Source organism: Zonotrichia albicollis, chromosome Z (genome assembly GCF_047830755.1).
Source record: "Zonotrichia albicollis isolate bZonAlb1 chromosome Z, bZonAlb1.hap1, whole genome shotgun sequence".
Lineage (NCBI taxonomy): Eukaryota > Metazoa > Chordata > Aves > Passeriformes > Passerellidae > Zonotrichia > Zonotrichia albicollis.
This window is the reverse complement of record NC_133860.1, coordinates 3,057,249-3,082,084: the sequence shown is the minus strand read 5'-3', so window position 1 is coordinate 3,082,084 and position 24,836 is coordinate 3,057,249. Positions and strand designations below refer to the sequence as shown.

At 35.3% G+C, this 24,836-nt stretch overlaps 1 protein-coding gene across 1 annotated transcript in view; it reads left to right on the top strand.

The window, feature by feature from the left end:
• The first annotated feature begins 11,849 nt into the window (after window positions 1-11,849).
• ALDH1A1 (aldehyde dehydrogenase 1 family member A1) overlaps window positions 11,850-24,836 on the top strand; it is a 29,757-nt gene continuing 16,770 nt past the window's right edge. The window contains exons 1-3 of the mRNA XM_005489630.4: window positions 11,850-12,032; window positions 18,647-18,751; window positions 22,616-22,756. Coding sequence (XP_005489687.1) covers window positions 11,943-12,032; window positions 18,647-18,751; window positions 22,616-22,756 — 336 coding nt within the window. The 5' untranslated portion in view covers window positions 11,850-11,942. The remainder of the gene's footprint in view (window positions 12,033-18,646; window positions 18,752-22,615; window positions 22,757-24,836) is intronic.

Here is a 24,836-nt window from a genome sequence, read left to right as displayed (position 1 = left end):
AAATTTACTTCCATCCTGTGACAATTTAACAGCACTCTTTGACTTTATGTGAACTTACATGACTTTTCTAGCTAGATAAACATGCTCTAATTTTGAAATTTTTCTTGCTTTTCATTGCAAATTACAGCACTTGAATCTCATGTAATTTCTCCTCAGTGAACAGCTATTCTGTAGTTTTTCTCAGAACACTCCTGAGTAGTGTTTTCAGAAAAACTACCGAGTAGAAATTTTCTTCTCTTTTCACAGAGATATGACACTATTATTTTCCATCATTAAGTGTCCTTGGCAATGAAGGGCACTTTGAAAGGAAGTGTATAGAGAAGTTTGAGTTTCTAAGAACTTGCAATCTTGGAAAATATTAGACAGCTGTTACACTGGTACTACCTAATTATTGCAAGTACGTATTTAATTTTTTTTTTTTAATTTGATTTCTCACAATAAATCAGCTATGTGGATTTTGCTGAAAGAGTTGCTAGTGATGAAAGAATAAAAACAGAAAGTTAATCTTGTGAAAAACAGACAAGAAGGTGTTAGGATTCATAGACAGTAGACTCCAAACTGGTACTGCAGTTACCTGCAAGAGAAAAACAAATTAGAACATATTCTAGTGTACCTAGTGTGTAATTGTCAGCTTAACCACTTACACTTTTAGTGTACTGCAGTAATTTAAAACAAGACACAGGGAAAGCAGGTTTATCAAGGAATGGTGAATAAAAAAGTGAGAAGTTTCAGTGTTAGAAGAGAGACTGAGTGCCCTTCTATGCCCCCAACTACTGTGATTAATTGACTAGAGCACAGTGGAAGAAAAGTTGTTCTGCCCAGGAAAAAAAAACTGGTTTCTGCCCGGAAAAGGGGAACTGCAGCTCGAGCTCCAGCTTCCAGCAGCTGAAAACTTGGACAATTGCTTTGGGGACATTTCTCTTCAAAAGGCACATCACAGAGGTGTGGATGTTTATCCACTGCAAGGAAACGTAAATTGTGTGCTTGTGCACTCTAAGGTGGCAAAATATGGATTTAGCCATCATTATCTGGAATGGGAAAATATTCAGAGTGCAAACTACAGAACATAAGTTTCTTACTGAGATCTTTCCTAATAAGTTTGATTACATTAACTCAGGTTGTTTAAGTAGATCAATATATCCAATTCTCTCTTATTCTAATTAGTATGTGAGCCCACAGTAGCTAAATCTTTGTTGCATCAAAACTTCTTTTTGATTAGTGTTCTAAGCTTTAGCTTGTATGTAGTTTGGCAATCTCTTTTTCCTCTGCTGCTTCTCCCTGCAATCTCACTTGTTTTTGCCTTCTGTTTAAGTAAAAGTTTTCCTACTTGCTTATGCCAAATTAATACAAAATTTCAGGGGACGTTTCTAGAAAACATCAGAATTTTACTTAGTTTTGAGATGAAATTTTAAACCTTTCTTGGCAAGGAAAAAGGAGTAACAAACAAGTTAATCCAGAGCAAAACAATAATGAATTTATATTGGTTATGAAAGATTAAATACTGTCTTCCAGTGTCTGCAAAACTTCTGTGTCAGTGGAGTCTGGCAAGATAAGAAAAAAAGAAAGGCAAGCAATAGTTTAATTTTTCAAGCCAGATTTATAACTTCAGCTATATGCTGCTTGTTTTTCATTAAAAACTTGTAAGGAATATATAGTAACTGTTTTTGACCACTGTCTCCTGGCCTTGATTTATTTTTGCCTCTGCTTTCTCCCAGCATGATGTTCTGATCATCCAAGTAAATTTCAGTTTATTGCTATCATTATAACCCCAGAATACAACTATCATCCAGGAAATGCATAATTCAAAGAACTTTTTCAGTACTTAGTATAATGATTGTGCATAAACCCTAGAATTCTCATTACCAAAGCAATATGCCAGAGAATATGTATTTGGCAGGCTTCAGCAACATATTGAAAAATGCACTAAAATTTTATCGACATAATTATTTATCTCAGGAATAAGAAACCTTGATGTTCACACTTCTCATAGTTTTTCTTACACAAATGAAAAGAAACAAGGAGGTTTTAAATTTTTCCACTGCCTTGTAATTTGTACAGTTAAATTAAAATAGAAATAATTTTAACTTAATTTTTAAAATATATATTGAACCCCTTAGAGATTTACTTTAAAGGTCTGAACCTGAGTTTTTTCTAGGGACACTCTGGCAGCAGGTGGCATTACAAAAAATCATCTGAAAAAGAAGTTTACTTACATTCTCAATCAGCCATTCTCAAGGCTGCATCCATGGATGATCAGAGCATTAACCTCTTCCTTTTCAAACTGGAAAAGCATTCTGAGACTGTAGGGTTTCATGTGTTTATGGAAAGAGAAGCATAAAACATGCCACAATTCTTGGACCAAAAAAAACCCAAATATTACTCTTGTTTTCTTATAAATTCTGTAACAATCACAAAATATTTGCAAGCATTTTTATTCCTTAGAATTACAAGAAGTTATTTAAATACTGAAGCATATTATTGGACAACAAATGTTCCCATTTCAAGCATTCTTACTCCTTTGAGAAGGAATTTCCCTTCTTTTTCTAATTTTCTTCTTAGAAGAGAAGTGAAATGTATTCATTGAATCAGTCCCAAAAAGTGAATCTTGTTCTATCTATCTGCAGTAAAAAACAAATACACACACAGGGGGCACATCCACAAAACGTATTTCTAATTTCAGATGAAAAGTGGATAATGTCACACACAACATACAGAGGTATGGGTTCATGATAAGTTTGGTTCCTTCCAAGATTTACTGTTGCTGCATTTGCATTTGTAATTCTGCTGGCTAACACATTTCTGTAGAAAAGCTAAAAGATTGGTTCCAAAAGTATGTTTTAACCTGATTTCCTGTAGTACATTGTTATCACCTATTTTCTATCCTGAAATGCATTCAAGGCATCTTATAGAAACTACTAGTACGCTTCAAATTTCTCACAACTCATATTCCTTTTTAAAAACAATTATCTAATTAGATGATTACCAGGACTTAAAACTGCTCCTTCAGAAGAATTGCAAGACAATAGGAAAGCTCTTGACAGGATTCAGTGGATGCTGGACTGATCACATCATCTCTTCAACAATCCTAGTCAACTGCTTTAGCTGTTAATTCTCATTCACCAGTGATGCTAATGAGTAGCATACACACAATATTCTACAATATTTCTACCAACAAACACGTGAGAATATGATTATAAGCATTTGGACATTAGGAAGTTCTTCAGAGGAAGGACAATTGGGCATTGAAATGGTCTGCCCAGGGAGGTGGTGGCATCTCTGTCCCTGGGGGTGTTTAACTGTGGTCTAGTTGACAAGGTGGTGCTGGGTCACAGGTCGGGCGTGACCACCCCAAAAACCTCTTGCAAAATAGCTGATTCTGTGATTCTGTAATCATGGCAAAGTAGAAAGAAATGGGAATAACAAATTACAAGGTAACGTAGCCAACTCACTACATCTAAACTAGAAATTAAGGCTTTAACTACAGAACAGGAGATAATAAAAATCTTGCTAATTCTCTTAAAAGGAGACTAGACTCGATCATCTGGAAAACAGAGACTCTTCATAATGTGCTGCAAAAGTTTTATTCTGTATTGGATTTTGAATCCTTAGCTCCCCAGACCAGAGATGCACAGATTTACAACCAGGTTAAAGTTCACTTTTCACTAGAAGCAGCAATCTCTGATGGCATCCACAGAAACGTCCCTGAAATTTGCAAACAAAGGCTGGTGTTGCTTCATAATATTTGTTTGTTTGTTTAAGTTAAACTAAAAAGTTGGGAAACAGAGGAGTTGGAAATCCATCAAAATCCTCCACTGACATTACAATACAAGGAAAATACTTGAGTGTCACAGTCAATTTGGAAATGCTGCGTGATTAGTCACTGTGCCAAGCTTTTTATTCCTAATAAGTCGCTTTGTACTGCAAATATGGTTCCTTCTTAGCAGTTCCAATTACATTTTGAGTGTTATAAAGCAGAATTTTTACCTCAAGATTATTTATCTGATGCATGGTTTCTAGCCAGCTCTGTAGGAACTTCCTGGAAATACCCGTATAAATGATAAATAGCAAGTTAGAGTGGGGAGTGGTAGGACAGGATGACCAAAATGAATAATCATGGACTTCTTATTAGTTTTACATCAGTTCAGTTGCAATTTCAGCAGACATTCTCTTGTTGCCTTCTATTAATTGCAAGTTTCAAATTCTATTCTAGCAGTTAACTACCATGATGTACGGAAAAAGGAACTCATCTTGAGTAAAAATATTTGGATTTTTTTCACTGCAGAGAGCTCAAACCCTAATACATCCTATACCAAAACACACAAAAATGAGTCTTTCAAAAGTACTGTAGTAATGATGATGCTGATAATTAATTTAAGATAGTAACGTGAATATAATAAAAACTGATGTAAAGAAATAAGGGAATATTCATTCAGAAAATTGTTTCTAAATATCAAAGAAGGAGGTGGATATTAAATACACCTCTGACTATTTTTAATTTTAGCTGTACAGCTGCTTCTTTTAGATTCTCTTCAGAACATTAAAATTAGAAGGAAAGAGGGTTGTTTTCACTTGTGAGTCTTTCATAGCTGAAGAACACAATTACTATACAGAGGCTTAAAAAGCACACATAGCAATTATGTAAAATCAGTTGAAGCTGTCTAAAACTTGGCTTTGAAACAAAGGTTCATGGAGGAAATGCTGAAAATTACTTGGCAGTAATTGTTCCTAACAATGTAGGTTAATAACTAGTGTTGGGTCTGATTCTGATCTAACCCTGACCAGTTTTTTTCAACTGATTTGCATCAAATTATTCATGAAGTTCACCGATAAGAGCTTTTATTGTGACCCGTGGCGTAAAATCCTTCTCTTTATTTGTAATCAATTGTTTGAGAAACCTTCAAATTATTGCATCACTTATTACTTGCTCCCTCATTTGAACTGTGTACCAAAAAAAGTTTAAAAAAAATAGTTTAATTTTTAATAGGAAAAACAGGAATAAATGTGCTCTGGTTCACAAAAAGATATTCTAAATAGAAGTCATTCTATGCTGCCAAGACTGGACTTATAGTCTACAATAAAACTGTGCTCATTTATTAACTAATGCATTGTTCTGATAATACTGTTCTGTTTAGAGTTCTCATTTTCTTACACTAGATATTCCATCCAGTATTGCAGAAAGGACATGAAGTTAGAAAACAAATTGACATGTATAAATTAAAATTGTCCTGTTGACGTGAAAACTCATTTAGCCTGATTGAAAGAAACATACTTTTGTCATATGATAACCTATTAATTGACTCTTTCTATGACTTTAATGGCAAAAGGTCTCAGGATTGAATAAGTAAGAATTAGGTGAGTATGGAAAATTCTTTTGATATGAGTAAAGTAGTGTTGCTTATATACCATATTTTAGGGTGAATGAAAAGGCAAACCTTTACAAGCTGGTTATGGTTTTCTATAGGTCTTATGCCAGTTTTGTGAGAATTTTCTTCTTTCTCTAGAAATTGATACACTTTTGTTGCATCAGACTATACTCAGTTCTTTTCATTTAATTCTGCTTGATTGCCTTCTCCACAGAAACTCATAGAAAAGTAAAAGTACCTTTTACTTTTGTATGAGTTTTTTTATCATAAACTGTAAATAAAAACCAAAAAAAAACCAGTTGCAAGGCATTTCACTTTAAGGAAGTGAAATATACTATGTTCTACCAAATATTCCTGCAACTTTTAAGAAATGCTGGAATAGATAATATTTTAATTTATATTATGAAGACTATTACTTCCTGTAACTGAAATGGGTTCTACAGATAAATGTTTTTGTAAATGGTGTAACAATTCTTGCATCACTACTCGCTCTCTGTGTCCCATAATATATACAGTTCCTTTTATTTTAGTTTTATGTTTTTATGATCACGTCTTAGTCATTATTTTGTGTGTAAATTTCACTGTATACAAAAATAAAACATCTGTTTCCAAAAATCAATATACATTATGAGTAATGCTACCAAAAAATGCAGACTACAATGAGCAGATATCCAACTAGCAGAAAGAGAAATAATTCTAAAAATGTATTTGACGTAACAGAATGATAGAATGATTTGGATTGGAAGGGACATCAAGTATCATCTGATTCCAACCCCCGTGGCATGGGCAGGGACACTTCCCCCTAGACCAGGTTTCTCAGAGCCTCATCCAGCCTGGCCGTGAACACTTCCAGAAATGGGGCATCCACAGCTTCTGTGTGCAATCCATGGCAGCACCTCACCACCCTCACAGTAAAGAATTTTTTCTTTAAAAACCTGCCCTTTTTCAGTTAGAGCCATGAACCTCTTGTCACTACACATCCTCATGAAACTTCATGTCTCCAGCTTCCTTGTGCCAGGCTGCCTTTACCAATGGCTGCCGTGAAATCTCCCCTGAGCCTTTTTTCTCAAACTGAACAGCCCAACCCTCTCAGCATGTTTCTCTGCAGGGGTGCTCCAGCCCTCTGAGCATCTCCATGGACTTGTTCCAACAGGTCCACATCCTTCTTATGCTGGGAACACCGGAGCTGGATGCCGCAATGCAGATGAGGTGTCATTAGTGCAGAGTAGAGGAGAGAAATACCTCCCTTGACCTGATGGCCTCATTTCTATTTGTGCAGCTCAGGATGCAGTTAACCTTCTGGGTTGCCAGTGCAAATTGTCAAAATATTGCTGATATTCTCACCCACCAACACCCCCAAATCCTTCTCCTTAGGGCTGCTCCCAATCTATTCTTTGCCAAAACAGTTTTTGTCTTTCGGTTTGCCCTAACTCAGATGCAGGACTGCTGTTTATGAGGCTCTCACAGGCCCACCTCTCAAGCCTCTCTGGATGGTTCAAGTCTCTCTGGACGGAATCCCTTCCCCCCAACTTTCAAGATGAAATGCAGCAGCCTAAACCCACCCACTGTCACAATTTATTCTTGTACTGTTGAAATGTCATTGTGAGATGGAAGTCACAGAAGCACAGAAGAGATTCCATGGGGCTGGAATCAATGATCATTGAATTCAGCTCCTGGCTCTGCACAAAACACCCCAAGAGCAACACCATGAACCTAAGAATGTGTTCCAAATGGTTCTTGAACTCAGGAAGACTTGGTGCTAAGAACACTTCCCCGGGAATCCTGTTCCAGTGCCTAATCATCCTCTGGGTGATAAACCTTTTTCTGCTACCCAACCTAAAATTCCCCTGGCTCAGCTTCATGTTATTTCCTTAAATCCTGTCACTTACCACAAGAATTTAGAGATTGGAGAAATATATTCCAAGACATATCTTTGTACACTGTTATTGCCCATGTTGCAAAGGGAAAGATTTTTCATTAACAGATTTCAAACTCAAATAGATAGTTATCCATGTGTCTACTGTCTCATTCCATGAGTATAAATATTACAGAAATTTTATAATTACTGAGAAACTGAAGAAATGTTAATTTTGCTCAGAGATACTGGTAATTACATTAAAGGAACACTTGGATTTTCAGAAATGCAGGATAGTCAGTGTCCTGCAAAAAAGCAAAGGAATTTGCTCCATAGCGTTGAAAATCTTGTCATTTTTACTTCAGTACTTTGCAATTAGAGCTAGGAGGACTTGCACATTCTACCAAGATTTGGACTCTTGATTTGGATGGGCAAAAAAAGCATGAAATCACACCAGTTCTGCCTCATTTCTGATGTGTCTGCCTTTCCCCATCACACTAAACAGCGGCCACTGTTTCTGTTCTACTGCCATTAATGCAATGCCATAAGGAAGATTGCCAGAGCATAGATTATTTCAGAACAAGAATCCAGTGATTTGGCAAATCTCAGAGACTTCCACTTTCAAAACACATATTGGTGCTTTTGATCCCTAAATCTTCCACTTCTAACTTAATGCTCAATTTATGTCAGTATCAATGAGGGATCTGTTCAAATCCCTGAATAAATTCCCTTTCTGAACTCCCCGTATATCCTGAATTTGGAAGAAATGTTTCAGGTAATCAAGATTTTTAATAACAGTGATACTGTCTCAAAAGATATTTTTCTTTTTTTTTAAACTGTGAGGTTTTATAAAGCCTAGGCATGTACTTCAGCATTCAAGACAGTCTGAATTCAGCACAGATGATGCAATACAATTACTGAGCTCAGCAGCACATCCTGTGCAACCCCTAGCCCAGAGAACTTTGGACAGTACTGTATAAGTCACCATGGAAGATTATTTATCTCCAGTGTTTTAAAGTACAGCAACTTTGTAGAGGTTACTTAGATTTTTATGTTCCCTTTTAAAAGGCGTTGTGTAATTCAGGTTATAATTCTGATTGGTCATTGGATGAGAGAGATATTTAGTTTGAAAAGTTTCCAGAGTTGTAAGCGACAAAACCCAAAGACAGAGAACATGTATCTCTGTTTACTCACAATAAAGTCCTTGCACTCTAATGTCCTCTGACTCAGAGGTGGTTAAAGATAAATACATACAATTTTAACTGATCTATGCATCTAGAACAAAATAAGAATTAGATTTCTTTAATGATCAAATATATGAAGGACAAGGGTTTTTTTCCTATAGAAACCTATGGACCAGATTTTCTTACTGCTCTGATTACAATTTCAGCTTTATGCAAAGATTTAGTCAATTGTCTGCTATTGCTGGAGAATGGAGGCACCTGAACTGTGGGAACTTGGAAGACAACATGGCAGTCATTAAAAAAAAAAAAAAAGAATAGAGGAAAAGGAGAAAAAAGGGAAAACAAAGACTGATTAGAAAATATACAAGATTCTGCCTACTTATGGGGTGTAAAATTTCAAGAGTTTATGGCCATGGCCTTAAGAAAAATCAAAGTAATTTCTGGGTAAACGAAATTCCCAGAATAATCTTCTTCTACAAAATAAGGTAAATACTTCTCTATGAAATGTTAGAAAATCATGGCTTTCAAACAGTATTAGTTCAGCATACACTGACATAAAAATGCCAAGTAAAATCAAAACTTGCTCCTGGACCGATATCTCAGGGCACGTAGGAAAGGCCAGGGCATTACAGATGGACCTAGCATTGTGTTTAGGGACAAGAATCCAGTCACAGGTCACCTCTGGCTTGTTCTTGTGACACACTGGTTTCATTAGTTGGATTTCCAGCTAACCCAGCTAGAAGCTCTGTCTTCATCTATGCAGTTCTGGTTATTAAATACAATCTTACATAATGAATATGGCTTCAATATAGGCCCAATAGTTTGCACACCTAGACTACAATGAACTCAGGGAAAATGTTACAACATTGTTGATGTCCCATTGTATGGTCTCATATTAGGAGAACTTGTAATTTGGTATGCTGTGTTTTGTTATTAATTTTTTTTGTCCAGTCTTTGACAAGAGACACATAGAAAAACTATTTACAGCTTTTTTCTAGCATAAAACTTTTACTTAACTTACCGACGCAGAGTGACTCATGTCAGACCTAAAGTTCATGCAGCCATTGGTGTCACATTTTACCACAGCCAATGTCAATCACCAAGGCATATCACAGCTTAATCACAGCTTGCACGGTGGACCTCTACTCTTGTTCCTCTCTGAACAGGCTGTATTAAACAGGGAAGTAAGTAGTTTTTAACTGGATTAAATATTATGCTTTGGAATATAGAAGGCGCCATCACAAAATCAGAGAATACATCACATACTTTGCCAGGGTGTGGAGTCTCTAGGGATCCTTCCTTTGGCAGTGAAAACATAACAAGTAACAAGCAAATTATTGACCAAAGAAAGGAAAGAATTAGGTAGAATATAACATTTCCAAGAAAACATTAACAACAAAACTATGTAAGCTTCAATAGCTGTATTATCCAATTGTTGTATAAATCACTACTTGAAATAGTAGTACAGTTCTATAAATAGTTATAAATCTTGAATTGCATATCATTATTTAGGTGAAATGTGGAAGAATTGTGACTCAGGATGGGGTAAGAGTCCTAGAAGGAAAATAGCAGAAAGCTAGAATAAACTGGAGGATGGTACATGAGGAAAATAAAATACTTTCTGCACTAGGCTAAAAGCATTCCTAGACTGAAAATAAACAGGAAAGTGAAGGTGATTCATTAAATCCAAGGGTGAAAAAGGGGAAAAAAAGAGAAAAGGGTTAGGGTTAGGGTTAGGATTAGGGTTAGAGTGTGTCTTAGGGTTAAAGTATGTCTTAAATGAATACATGTTGTGGAAAACAAAGCAGTGATTACTTGCCTTTTCTAGGGAAAAATTGAAACTTTTCATCCAGCATCTTTAAAACCTCTCTAGAGAGATTCCAGGCTGTCCTTTATAGATATGGAAAGAAGATATATATTATCATTTTCATAAGGAGTTATAATAGTTAACTTCTAGTTTAAACATTTTCTTTTTTTAATTTGGAATAAAATAGTACCTAAATGAAAATGCATTAAAAACACTCTCATCTGTGGGAGACACCTTTGCTTTACCCGAAACCAGAGAAATCCACTGATCTCTGTTTTGCATCGCCAGTTGGGCAAATCTGAGCAATTAGCAGAAGTATTAACTAGAGACAAACTCTTTGTGGTTAATAGAGAAGTTAGTGGCTAGAAGACTGATAGAGTAGATTTTAGTGTGTAAGTCTGGAAAAAAAATTCTACAAAAGAATAGGATTGAAAAGTCATATTCCAAATAAAAATAAACAAACCCTATTTAGACACTCTTTTTTCTGCATGAGACATGAGACTCAAAGACATTCTCTAAGGCAAGCAAGAACTGTAACCCAAAATGTTAAAATCTTAAAATGCTGCTCAAAAAATGAACTACATGAAATAACTGTGAGCTGTGAATTCTCCAACTCTCTGTTGATGAAAACAATAATATAATTTAATTCTATTTCTATGTGCATTAATCCATTGTGCATTAATCAGAAGCCTAGCTTGTAAAAACAGGTTCTGTGAGACCACTAATCAGAAAAGGCAGGACTTGATGAAAAAAGGAGTTTCTTGTACCTTATAAAATGATTTGCCTGTGCAAGATATATATTTTTCTTTGAATAATCAGAACAGAAAAGTGGGTTCCATCCAGGGTAGAAAAGCCTAGTTTATTGAACAATTTGTTTTGGACTCAGATATTCCCAAGGGCACTCTATGAAAAACTTTGTCCTTAAATTTTTGGTGTTGCCTCGAAGAAAAAATCAACAAGTTTTTGTTCAGTTCAGCTCAGGGAGAATTTTTTCCTGGATTGATTATTTTTTCCACCTTCACATTTTTGAAAAACACATGAAAGATTTTCTATCACCCTAGTCTTTTCTTATCTCTGTGATCTACAAAACAAACATTAATTACATTACTTCTAATGTACTTCTAATGTACATTAGAAGTAATGTAATTAATGTTTTGTACATTTGTAATTAATTACAAATGTTTTGTACATTTGTAATTAATGTACATATTAAAATGTAACTTAAGGTAGCTTGTTTTTAATAAATGCTTTCTAGCTCTGGTAATTATTCTCATAAACCTTCTAGTAAGAAGGGCTTGGTTTGTTTTCAGAGATAGCAAGTCTGTCTTTACCTTCAGACCTGCCTTCAAGTACGTGAAGGAGTTCCTTAGAATCTGGATACCTGCCTGCTGAGAGAAAGTAATTTTACAGGTAAGATGAGGAGGTCTTAAGCTCTGTTCTCAGGAATTCGTGGTGTCTGCCTGGGCAGATTGTTTCAGCAGCATGTGCTTCATTGAGGTCTCAGCACACTGAAAAGGCTGTTGCTTCTGGTCATAAAAATAAGTAGTGTCATTTTCTCTTTGCGATGAATTCTTTCATCCAATCATATTCCTGTATGCAAATATACCATGGCTGGTTCAGATAAAAAGCACAAATAAAGCCAAGAGCTCAGTCAGGGCAAAAATCACTGTATTCCCTTTATACCTTATTTCACCTGTGTTTCAGGAACATCCTCAAACTTCTCAACTGCAATCATGAAGAAACAAGGCTCAGATGGCAATCCTGCTCCAGTTATGCCAGCGCTGCCAGAGCCATTGAAAGACCTGAAAATTAAGTACACCAAGGTTAGTAGCACTTACTTTTCCTAATCTTTCTTATACATTCACTTCAGACAGTAGGATGTGCTCACTTTAACCTTATATGAACTATGGAAGACACTGTAAATCAGTGCTTAAAATGTTTATTCTTGATAAATTCTGATTTTACACATATTAGAAAGTGATATTCAGTGATCCTTTTAACCTAATTTAAAACACCTATATGTACATGCATGATAGAAGTGTTCCACATTCTACTTGGTGTGGGTGTTGTTTTTTTTCCTGAAACAAATTTTCATCAGTGGTAAGTGTACCAGAAAGTATAAATGGAACAAAGAAGGAAGTGTTTCTACTATATTATTTTCCAAAAGAGTGTATTAAAACAGCAAATTAAAATGTTAGCATATTGCATTGTGTTATAATCAGATTCAAATAATTATACCGGATAAGGTTAAATGGAAAGGATATGTGAAAACAAAACTAAAATAAAAGTAATTCTGGTCAGATGTTTACATTTAAGAAAATGAATCTGGTTTTGAATTTGTTTTTCAGGTAAAAGAGTAGCTAAAAACAAGATATAGTCTATGGATCTGACTATGTAATATTACCATAAACTTCTGGAAACAGAAAGTTCTTTCCATATAGAGTTAGAAATATACAAATAAAAAAGAACTTCTAAATCCAGACTTGTGTTTCCAGCTTTAAAAGGCTGCTGGTTTTATACCATAATATTGTATCGTTGCACACTGATATCTGCTAGAACTTTGGAAAAGTGTTGACAGAAACTTTGCCCTCTGAAACATTCAGGTTTGAATTGATCAGAAAGGACCTCTTAACTCTGGAGATTCTTGGTTACTGTTCTTTTATTTTTCTTGATATCATGGCAAGGGAAATAATTTTATTTTTTTAGAACCACTGTTTAATTTCTTTTCCTAAAGTAGGTACTCGTCTAAATTAGTTCTTTTAAATTCCATGCTATCCTTTTTTTCTAATGGAAAAAACTTAAACATATTCCACTACATATCTTTCTTGAATAAATCACACTGGATCTTACTTTGTAAATATTTAACAGGAAAGATATGTAGTTCTGCCATGCAGTAGCCTGCTATTGCTCTTCCTGTCTCAAAAAACCAATTCTTTAACTCTTTGATTTTTTTAGTTCTCTAAAGGAAAACAACTAATACAAAAGATAAGCACCAAGGGATGTAACTGAATATGCAAAACACAAATTCCTGTAAATATTTCCATCCTTCTAAAGTATTTCATTATTAAGAATCTATTGTTTTAGTACCAAAAAAACAACCAAAGACAGCCCACATTGTTGAAAAGTCTAGTTTGTAGTGTACGATCAAGGAGACTGTCACATAATAAATATTTATTTTGCTTTCATAATAGGTACCATTTCCTTAAAAGCTGCATATAAATTCTAACTGTGCAGAGAAGCAATGTCCATGTTTACAAAATCTAGCCCATGGCTGTCGAGGCTTGATTTTTGCAGAGCTTTTGTCCTCTCTTCAAATATCACATAGGATTGTTTGAAAGCCCCAGCAGTGCACTGAGGGACAGGGAGTTGGGAAAACAGAAATGTCACCCCATACACAACATTCATTCCCCAATTTAATAAGGCCTTTGCACTCTTGTGTACCCATCCCATTCCTCTCCTCTCCCATACAAGCTGGAACATGGAATGTGGGGATGTGGGTGACTAGTAACACTGGCAGGATCAAGATGAGGGAAGCACTAATTACTGCTGATGTATTAACCTTTCTGTCTAAATCAGCTAGAAGCAGATCCTTCATCTTCGTAACCTCCAATTTTTCTACCATTGCATAATGCCAACAGTCATCACAAAGGATCTGAGGAGAGATCTGCAGGAGATGTTCCAAGGACTCTCATTACTTAACAGTCTCTCTATTTTATTTTCTGTGTTTGGAATCATTTATGGCTTTTCACAAGGCCCATTAACTAAATGATCTATAGATTGGTATACATATATTTCGGAGTAAGCCTTTTGCATATGGTATAACACTTAACACTCTTGATTTGGTTTCATATATGAACCTCTTTTAAAGATTTTTCCATTAACCCAATGTGTTTTGGTAGCTAGCTGAAAATGTGTTAGTAAATATTTTACTTAGTCAACACTGAGGAATTAGATAATGATTACTTGACAAATGCTTTCTGTCGTGATACTTTCACATACACGAAACCCTGTAGTACTCCTTTAATCAGAGAAACTAAGATTAGTTAATTATTAGATTGTCAAATTGCATGAGGGGAAGAAAAGGGCTGAACGTTCTCTTGCTCAGCCACATGTGGAGTATCAGGAAGTGTTGAAGGGTAAGACATGCTGAGTAAAGAAAAATTATAACAGAACATTAAAATGCTGCAGCCACCAGCCTCAAAAACAAAGGTCAGGCATAAAAGCTCAAAAATGTAGTTTGAATATCTGGGAAAATGAGCTAGAAAGTTACTATAGAAACTTACTCTATTTAAGATCAGCTCACTTTGTGGACACAGAGTCACTAACAAAAAAGTTACATAATATTTAATAGAAAGAGTATGTTCTCTGATTATTAGTCCATTGCAGCAGTAAAATGTAACTCCTGCATAAATTGCAAGAGAGAGAAAGAAAGTTACATGCAATATTAGCCAAATATAAACTTCTTGTAAGGAAAAACTTGAGGGGGAGAGAAAAGAGAGATTTCACACCAGCATCTATATTGGCATATTTCTTTAAAGCTTAAATTTAGTACCTTAAGAAATGACGCATATTCTAATTGTATTGCTCGAAGTACACAGTGGGATTCCATAATATAATTTTAGACTAGTAAATTAGAACTTCTAGCACTTGAAATTAGCCTTGTCTTGGGCCACAAAACTTTAAGGCTTAGATGTATCTACAAAATTTACTTCCAAGTAAATTTTTATTTCTTTATTGTACTCAAGAATCCCTGAATGGCTGTCATAGTCTCTATAAGCAGGAGTGGACAGGTACAACAGTTATTCTGCACTGTGCACCACCTCGCACGAGTGATGCTGAGCTGCCTCCAGCACCTGTCCAGCCTTGGCCCTGGCGTCTCCTCATTGTTCCTGGCCTGTAAAAACATGCTCTTTGTGACATGCCCTGCTCCACAGTCCCCGCGAGAAAGCTTGAGGCCAGTCAGATGAGCAAGGGCTCAAATCTGGTGATTACTTTTATCTCTGTAAAACAGCAAACTGGGCTCATTTGAAGAGTATTGCCAACAAAAGTTTTGTAATATCCAGGGGCAGATTTAAGGTGGGAAGAAGCTTTGCTTTTTCTTATACTGTAAGTTTGGAAAAATTTCTGATATCTAAACAGAAGGTAGCTCCATGTTTAAAAAGCTATCCTTAAAGCTAAGTTAGGGAAGGTCACTTTTTAGTTAGTTCCATTACTTTTCTTGACTACATCTTTGTATGAATTATAATGTAAATCAAAATTAGTGAATTATATAAAAATTCCTCCCGAACAAACAGTGAGTTTATAGAAAGATGCTGAATATGTGACAGCAGAAATTTTCTTTCAAATCTGTACTTCTAAGTTGTTATGTGGAGGCACTGAAGCCTGAAACCCTGTACAGACTGCATAGCAAAAAGATACAATTCATAAGATGACGACACCTAATGTGAAGACCCAAAAATTTCTTTCAGCAGAGCTATGGTGTTGTTTGTCAGAAGCAAGGCTGTACAGAGTAAAATGCTTTCTTCCTTCATGCAGCTCAGACACAAATATGGCACTTCCCATCTAGCAGATACTTCAAAATTAATTCAAAATTCTTTCAAAGTGTTCCAGAACTGAAGGAAAAGAAACCACTCAGATGGCAAAAAAAAAAAAAAAAAAAAAAAAGTCTAAGTTCAGATCTTGTGTATCTATTCTCTGTGTTCTCTGCTCAGGTCATCTGAGTGACAAAAACTGTGTAAACAAGGACAGAATTACTTGCAGGTTACCTCGACACCAAATGGATGGTATTAGATAATTTGAACTGAAATCAATCATTTCAGAAATGCAAGATTTTATTGCCCAATGACATTCAGGAATAAAGATATCAGAGGGTTTTTGACTGATGCTGCCTGTGCTTTATTTAAAATATGAAGCTCAACAGTGTAGTTTCATCTGCTGGAAATATGTATTTCCACTTCTACTGCAAAGAAATCTGAACACTCACTTACTCTTTGGGTTGTTGAAACAATAATTTAAAAAATCTTCTCTCCTAAAATTCCAGTGAACAATGACAAAACATTTGTATCAGTATTCCTAAGTCATTGCAAAATAAATTTGTAGCCCTGAATCTGATGGACTGTAGACAGTCACCACAGACAACCCAGTGCACAGCCCTTGCCACAGAGAGGTAGACCTTTAGCATTTGAGTCTGAGGAGCTGTCAGTGGAGTTCTGACTCACTGACAAAACACTCTAACCTATTGCAAGGTGATCCCAAGCATTGTTTTCCTCAGCAGTCAAGGCTGTTGCTAGAGGCTGCTGTTAGCTGGTACTTAGGTGTTGCCTGGACTTGGAGATCCACATCCTGTTTGCAGAAAATACTCCACAGCATTTTATGAGCATGGCTGCATGAGTACAGCTGCCTGAAATGTGTTCATGCAGCTTACATGAGAGTTTTGATTTCTCTCCTTTCCCATCTTTCTTACCCCTATTTTGCAAGGCCACTATCTAGCTTATGAAAGACATATGGGTAGTTTGAATTATGCAACTCTGATACAATATTGTGTGTGTATGGGTATTTGTGTATATATATAGTATATGATAATGAAATTATAATTTAAACAGGAATGGTATTAGAAACATTAATAAGAAATATATTCAAAACTAATATTATGGGTGATATTGATTGGTGCAATAAATGTAGTATTCAAACAAGCGCTTTAAGTATTTCCAAAAATGGTATGTTTTTCTATTATTCCTTTCACAGACAGATATGAATTTGGCATACTGTAACATCATGGCAGTGTTATGTTAATATTTACCTTTTACTTTTTCTCTTTTCTTGGCAATGGCTTTTGTCATATTAACCATTTAACTGCTGTCTCTGTCCTTTTACCACATTGGAATTTTGTGTGGGTAATCTTATAACTTGCTTCATCACTTATCAGAAATTTCTATGGACTTAGATATTTATTTCAGACAGCTTTCATTAAATCAGGAGTTTTCTGGTCAGTCCTGATGGTCATAGGTGGCAACCTAGCAGCAACACTAGGTTCTTTGTCCTCATGGAGAGTGCTAGGTGATCTCACTGCTAGACTCCTGTGCTAACTGTGGGTCAAGGTGCCTTGACTCTAGGAAAAAAATCACAATCTGAGCTCAAAATACTCGGTACAGTGAGTCAGAGCCTGGCATGTCCTTGCAGGTGAGTACAAGTAAGATCTCACACGCATGCCTAGAATGCAATGGCACTGGGAGCCACTGAGAAGGGAGTGCACTGGCCCACCAGCATCAGGAGGGTGGGCTCAAGGCACAGGTGGCACAGCTTAGCATGGCACACCTGCTTCAGCACTGACCAGAGGGTCAGGCAGAGGAGGACAGGTGTTGTTAGCTTTGGACTGTATACAGTGTCATGCCCACTCCAAGTGTACAAAGCACTTATTAGCAACTTATCCCCCTCTTTTCAACAGCTGTGCATTTATTGGGTCTTTTCAATGACAATTTCCTTTCTGCTTCAAGGTTAACCTACAGTTAAAAAAGAAATTAAACCACTTTGATCATTTTACCAACAGTGCCCCAGAGATGGCAGGCTCTAGAGTAGTACAGATCTGGTGCACCCACAGGTAAGACCCAGACTCTGTTTTGCATTTGTGAACAGAGATAAGTACATCAAATTTCAGCCAGAGGTTCTTTAGTATGTCCTAAGCACACAGAACTATCTGGGTGCAATTCTGTGCAATGTGCTCTAATATCACCCTACTTGAACAGGGACATTGGACCATATGACTCCACTGCTTTATCCATTCCATGATTCTTTAACTCATTTGATTTATTATGACAGTGATTTTTTTCAGTCTCAGCTTCAATTTCAAAAAGCCCTGCTATTGCTTTTGTTTTTTTGGTGGTATGGATCGGTTTAGTTTTTGTTGGGATTTTCCTTTTTTTGGCAGGAGAGACTGAAGATAAGTCAAAGAAAAGTTAATTAAAGCTGTGATCTCCAAGATATTTTTAGTTCAATACACTATACTTACTAAATCCAAGGACTGGTTTACTTCACTCAGGCCATGTAACAGAAAGGGCCTGTATTGTTACCAACCCTGTGAGCATGGGAAACTCAGGTAGTTTTCCATAGGTCATTTAGGGCTGAACCTCCCTTCTACTTCAGACAGGAAGGACCACTTTACAACAGCATATTTTTATGACATGAAGCAAAATAAAAGTGCAACGAAGAGAAAGTTTTCCTCTCCAAAGGAAGTGAATTTTAAAAACCTTGTCCTGGTTAGGTGTGTATGTGATTACTCATCTCTTCAGAATAATGTAATAACAGCTGTCCAATTTTAGTTCAGACATCTATCAATCTGGCAGCTCTCAGCTTTGAAAGGTAGGTTAATTCACTAAAACATACAATAGACAGCAGGTATATATGTGTTACTAATATTGTTGCACTCTTTCTTCTCCTGCAGATATTTATAAACAATGAATGGCATGATTCAGTCAGTGGTAAAAAATTTGCAGTCTTTAACCCCGCAACTGAAGAGAAAATCTGTGAGGTTGAAGAAGGCGACAAGGTAGGGTTTTCTTCCTTGCCCGTAACTTTAATTTCAGTGTATCTTAAAAGTAGGAAGGCAAGCAGCATAAAACCACCTCAGATGGGCCTACTTCATCCTATACCTTCTTTCACAAACTCTTTTTTTAATAAACCATAATATTTTTTCAAAGAGACGTTGAAAAACTGCTTTACCCTAGGCCCATATGAGAAAAGTTCTGAAAAAATATTTTTACTGATTTGTTTTACTAATATTATTGTTTCTTTTTCTAACCTGTGGTCATTGACACCTAAAAATTTAGGTGGGATTTTATTTTATTTTTCTGTTATGTTTTCTTCATTACAAATTAATATAAACTTTTCCATGACACTTTTAAATAAGGCTTTTCCTTATAGAAAATATAAAAAGGACAAATACCTACCATTTCCCACAAATTCTGTGAAGATCACTACCATGAGTACTTTTAGCTATATGTAGTCTCAGTACTAACCCCTGCAAATATTTTGTTTTGTGAAAAACATCTTGAAAAACATAGTCCTAAAAATTAATTTCAAGCTGAAGTTAGCCTATCAATAGTCTCTAATTCCACAAAACTGACCTCCTTAAAGCATGTTGAATCAATGAAGCAGATGACTAAAAATATTGTTCAAAACTGCAAAGAATTTTTTTTTTTATTCTTATGAGATTCTGTAGTGGAAAGTTTCAGATAGATGCAATCAAAGATATAATGAAAACCTAATCCCTGATCTCTGTATTTTTGTTACATTATGCGTTTTTCTTATGAACAGGATTTACCTAGCTCTACTATATAGTTTAAATGTAAGGAAGGTGGTAGTTTTTTGGGTTTTTTTTAAATAGGATAGACAATGTGCTTAACAATGTGTGTATTAAAAGTACTGACCAAAGAAAGGGGTTTTTTATATATTCTGAGAAGGAAAATGCAATAAATGAAGGTTTTATTTCCACTTTATGAGATGACTGTAGCTGGAAATAAAGCTGGTTTTATAATTACTGGTGTGGTCCTTGCACATATATATTTAATTTTCTACAGTTCTACTTCAAAGTTAATCTTGCATCCAAAAATGAAAGGTTTTTTCACATTTCTCACAAAATTATATATTTATTTTAGTCAAGAAATATACATCTCTAGAATGTTGTGCATAAGAAGCATTTTTTTAAGCTCAGCATCAAAATGTTAAACATGTTTTTATTGAGTAGAACAAATGTAAAACTCCTAAGTTTGTCTGTGTTATAAGTTCACCAAAAATTATGGCCGATATAGCAAGCACGTGCACATGCTTTTGTCAGGATCTTTTAATGTCCTGTACAGAAATTCACCCTGAAATAAAATTCTCTTTTGAGAAATACACTCAGAATCATCTACTCATTACACCTTCCTCACTCTGGTCTGTAATCTCATCTAATAATCTTTGTCTCTAATGTTGTCTAGTACTTGAGCAATAGTGACCACAAATTAGCAAGGTCATAATGATGTCACATTTAAACATTTTCTTAGAGAAACATGGCTGAGAAAGTCTGAATTTTAATTATTTCACCTGGATTGAAATAATTTCAAAAAATCAAAACACCTGAAGTTTTTCAAAGGTTTTTCTTTTCTTTAATACCACTATAAGTAGTGCTGAGACACTGATAATTTATCATCCCTAAATTAAATTACTCATAACCTTCAACTGTTCAGTTATCATTCAAAAATTTTGTAGCTTTCTTTCCTTACAAACTTTCCAACAATTCATTAAATAAAAGAGATAATACTATTCAAAACACAGGTTTGTTTTCTCTTCAATAAGTTTGCAAACTAATGTGTAATGACAACTGCTATTAACTAAATTGCCTAGTGAATTGTGCAGATCTAGTAAATTACACAGCCATTATGAACCTAATATGCAAGAGGCTAGACTTCAGATAATGAGCCAAGAGATTTTAGGAATTTAATTTGTGCATACAATAGGGTTGACAAAGGGCTGTCCACTGCCTTGCAGTGGTATTTTAAAAAACAAGAGGAGATTACAAAGAACAGACATATATGTGGGTGGGAACTGTTTTCTTCCAGTTTGATGGCTCTTTCAAGCTACATTCCTAATCCTAAAGGCCCCTAGTAATAATAAAGCAGCTCACCTAATAGTCAGCATATGTAAACTAAATGTACTTCTGTAAAAAATCTTAACTGTCTCAGAAATGAGTTTTTATACTCATAGTGTAGATTAATGTAATGAAATTAAATTTAATACAGTTGAAGAAAAATCTTTTTTTATTACTTTTCATTCACAGCCCTCTATTATTCTTATATTATTTTTCTCGGTTTTTATTATTTCTGCACTTCTAGTAAAATGAACACCAGACAATGTAGCTTTAATTTACATCATTCATGTTCATATGAAATTTTTTCCCCTTCTCCTTTTCCAGTTAAGTCCAAGCCACCACCCTTGAATTCTATTGCAATGATATAGAAAATTTATGACAGGGGTCCCAGATAGTGATAAGGTGATTCACAACATGCTGACAGATTCTGGAGAAAATCAGTCTTAATTTGGTATATTTTAGGTACCTGGTGTCAGTATCTGATACTGACTGGTCAGTATCACTCTATAGAAATGGCTATGTTATTCATATAGTTCCTTCCTATCTTTTCCAAAATTTCCTGGAAAAACTTTTGGAATTTATGCGACCTTCTGCCTCACAGGTCTGTGCTGGGCTTTCCACTAACACACTGTACTCACAGCTTCTTAAAATTAGTTGATGTCTACCTATAGAAGTTAAAGATTCAAGATCTAGTTCATGTTTTAAACAATTGACTATAGTGTTGACTTAGTCGAATTTGCTGATTTAGTCAACCTTGCTAATTATTCCCCTGGAGGAGATATTAGCAAATAGCAGGACAAAAAAATGTTTGAAAGATATCCTTCAAACATTGCATGGAAATTTCTCTGGGAGATATAGCATATATAGTAACTCCTTTTTATTCTTACTTTCCTCAAAATTTTTTGTTGCTTACAAAAAATCAGTATTAAATCTCTTTTCTATGTCACCAATTTTTGTTGGTAAATTTTAGTAGAATATTAAAATACAGAAGAATTCCAAATACTAAAAGCCTTTTTTCAAGAAATTGTAATTGTTTTTCCTTAAATCCTGGAATACTCTCTGCACAGAATAGTTTCATTGTAGATTTTTCATCCATAATGAAAACCACATGATAAATAACAAAATACACTAACAAAATATCAGTGGACCAACAAATTAGCTGGTAAAGGCAAAGACAGTGCTTAGACTTCAAAATACGTAGGCTTAGCTTTTTTAAAATGCCTTATTTTTAATTTTTAAAGTAATTTTATACTTAAATATTTCTTAAAATCTTCAAAAAAATTATTGATTTGTCTTCCTTAATAATAAATTTGTGTTCTTTTTATGAAATGTCCTAAGGAACAGGCTTTTCTAACCTGGTCTTCATTGCCCTGTAAAATAGTTTCAGATGAGAGGCAATTAAGCATTTACCTTACAGACTCAGACATTTCTTTCCAAATGAAAGAGATTAAACCATATCATTAATGCAAGTGCTTGATATATAGGAAGAGCTTAAAAATCTAAATGTTAAAAATAGAGTTCTCTATATATATTTTTATTTTGGAAATTTGAGAACCCATCTGTTTCTCATAGAATTTTACATTCCTGAAATAGCAACAGAAGTGTTTGAAAGAAAATAACCCATATATTTAACATTACTGGTACTAATTTTTATTAGATTGAGTTTTTCTTCTCTTATTTCAACTTTATGTCAAATTTATGCTAAACTTTACACACTGAACAGCAAAGAAAGGCTTATGACAGAACCAATTATTGATCACATAAGTGTTTTTGTTTTCCTCACAGGCGGATGTAGACAAGGCAGTGAAAGCAGCTAGAAAGGCTTTTGAGCTCGGGTCAACCTGGCGCACAATGGATGCTTCAGAGCGAGGAAGGCTCTTGAATAAACTAGCTGACTTGGTCGAAAGAGATCGTCTGATTCTAGCTGTGAGTATGATATGTGAACAAAGGGACAAGGAGAAAAGTCCTGATTTTTACAGAGAGATATTAGAGAGTTTAATATGCCTACTCTTTGGGAAGCTGGGCTGTCTCACTACTTGTTTTTTTTCTCTGTAGCAAATGAACCTCTCTAAGCTGGCCTGCACTCTGGTCTATTAACACCCCATATCCACAAAGTACTTGAGTTTTGATTCGCTTTAAAGCGATACTTAAGCTGCCTTAAGTTAAACCCCAGTAATTTGAATCCCTGATTCTTAAGAGCACACTAACGTTGATCCCATGGTTAATGCTTGTCTAAACCAAAGCCTGAATCAAGGCCTAAACTCAAATCAAAGCCTGAATCAAGGTCTAAACTCAAATCAAAGCCTGAATCAAGGCCTAAACTCAAAGCCTGGCCCCATGCTTATAGATGATACAAGTCAGAACTGGGAAAATTTGAATTTCATGACTCTATATTTTCTCATCACTAATCCATCATTAACTCCAGCTTGCAACTAGCAGTGAATGATAAAGCTTAAGGAGAGCCAAAGATAGCAATGGATTATTTTAAAAGGAGCAATAACATGAGTGCTGGGGAATGATGCCCTCTCCTTACAAATCACTGTTACTGGCTATTTTACCACACTTAACAGAAGACAGATAACTTGTAATGTTCTCACCTACAGATTGTGCACTAAGGCAAGAAATTACATATAAAATAGAAATACATCACCAATTTGAAAAAGGCTAGTATCCTCTCCTCCTTGCTTTAAACTCCACTTATGATATTATTATTAAGGTGACTTGTCTGCTATTTCAAGCGCATTCTGGAATGTGCTTAAAACTTAGGAGGAATTTGTGCTGAAGATGAATCCTGATTTTCTGTAAACAGCATAAAAATTTAGACAAAGAGGAGTATCCAGCATTCAGGATGATCACTCAGACTGATCTAGTTTGAAGTATTTATCTATTAGCCACAAAACACACTGTAGACAAGCTCATAAAATGTACACCTTCAGATATGTAAAATCAGCAAAGCATCTGTTGCCCATTATATAGTAGAGTTTCTCAGGAGAAACCTTGTGTGGATGGAACTTATGTCCTTTAAAATGCTAGATTTGTGTTGAGAGAGACAAATTTTAAAGAGAGCTATATTCTAGATAGAGCACTATGCCCTCTTGTCCATTAAATAATTCTATGAGCTGGCATTTCTTTCTTCATTGTACAGTCAAAGGCATTACAAATGCAAAGAAGATACAATCTTTATTCCCACAGGACAGATGGAACATTGAATTAGGTTTTGTTTACATTTGCCATTTTCATAATATAAAAGAATTGCTTTTCTCTGGGGCCCCTCCCAAGTCTCTATTTTATGGACTTTATATTTCCTACAACCTAAACAACTTATTAATTATTTTCCTTTACAGAAAATATATATATGAGTAAAGTGCTTTCCAGATTTTGATGAAGCGAGATTTTCTCCACTCAGTTTATCCTACCTGCAGAACTAGTACTATAGAACAACACATACTCCTACAGACTAGAGGTCAAAACAGATGTCCAAAGCTCATTGCAAAGTCGTTTTCCTGTGTTCATGCATTTGACCAGGATGAAAATTATTCCATTTCAGTGCTTTATTTGTTGAAAAGATTCTTCAGAGGCTCAGCAGACCTATAGATAACCAACTGAAAGTGTAAGTCAAAGCAAGGTACTGGAAGAGCCACTGAGAACTGTGCTACTTAGAATTCAATCTCTTGTGATGTTGAAGAGATGTAGAGATTTCATAAGTTTGAGGTCAGGGTAGAATTTTCTCCCATGTTCAAACAGAATGAAAACAGTGCCACATATATTGCCTGGAATGGCAAGGGCATATCTCATTTAATCAGTTCCTTGTTGCTAAGAGCCATCGAGCAATCACTATCTTCTCTGTTGTTCTGTTCTCTCCGCAAGTATGGTATCTGAAATGTGTCCAGTTAACTAAAAATGTGGACTTCACATGGGAGTTGTTGGTGAAAAACTGTTCTTGAAGGATCAGTCTGTTGATCTGACTGGAAATGATAAAGAATGCCAACCTGATTACATCTTGAAA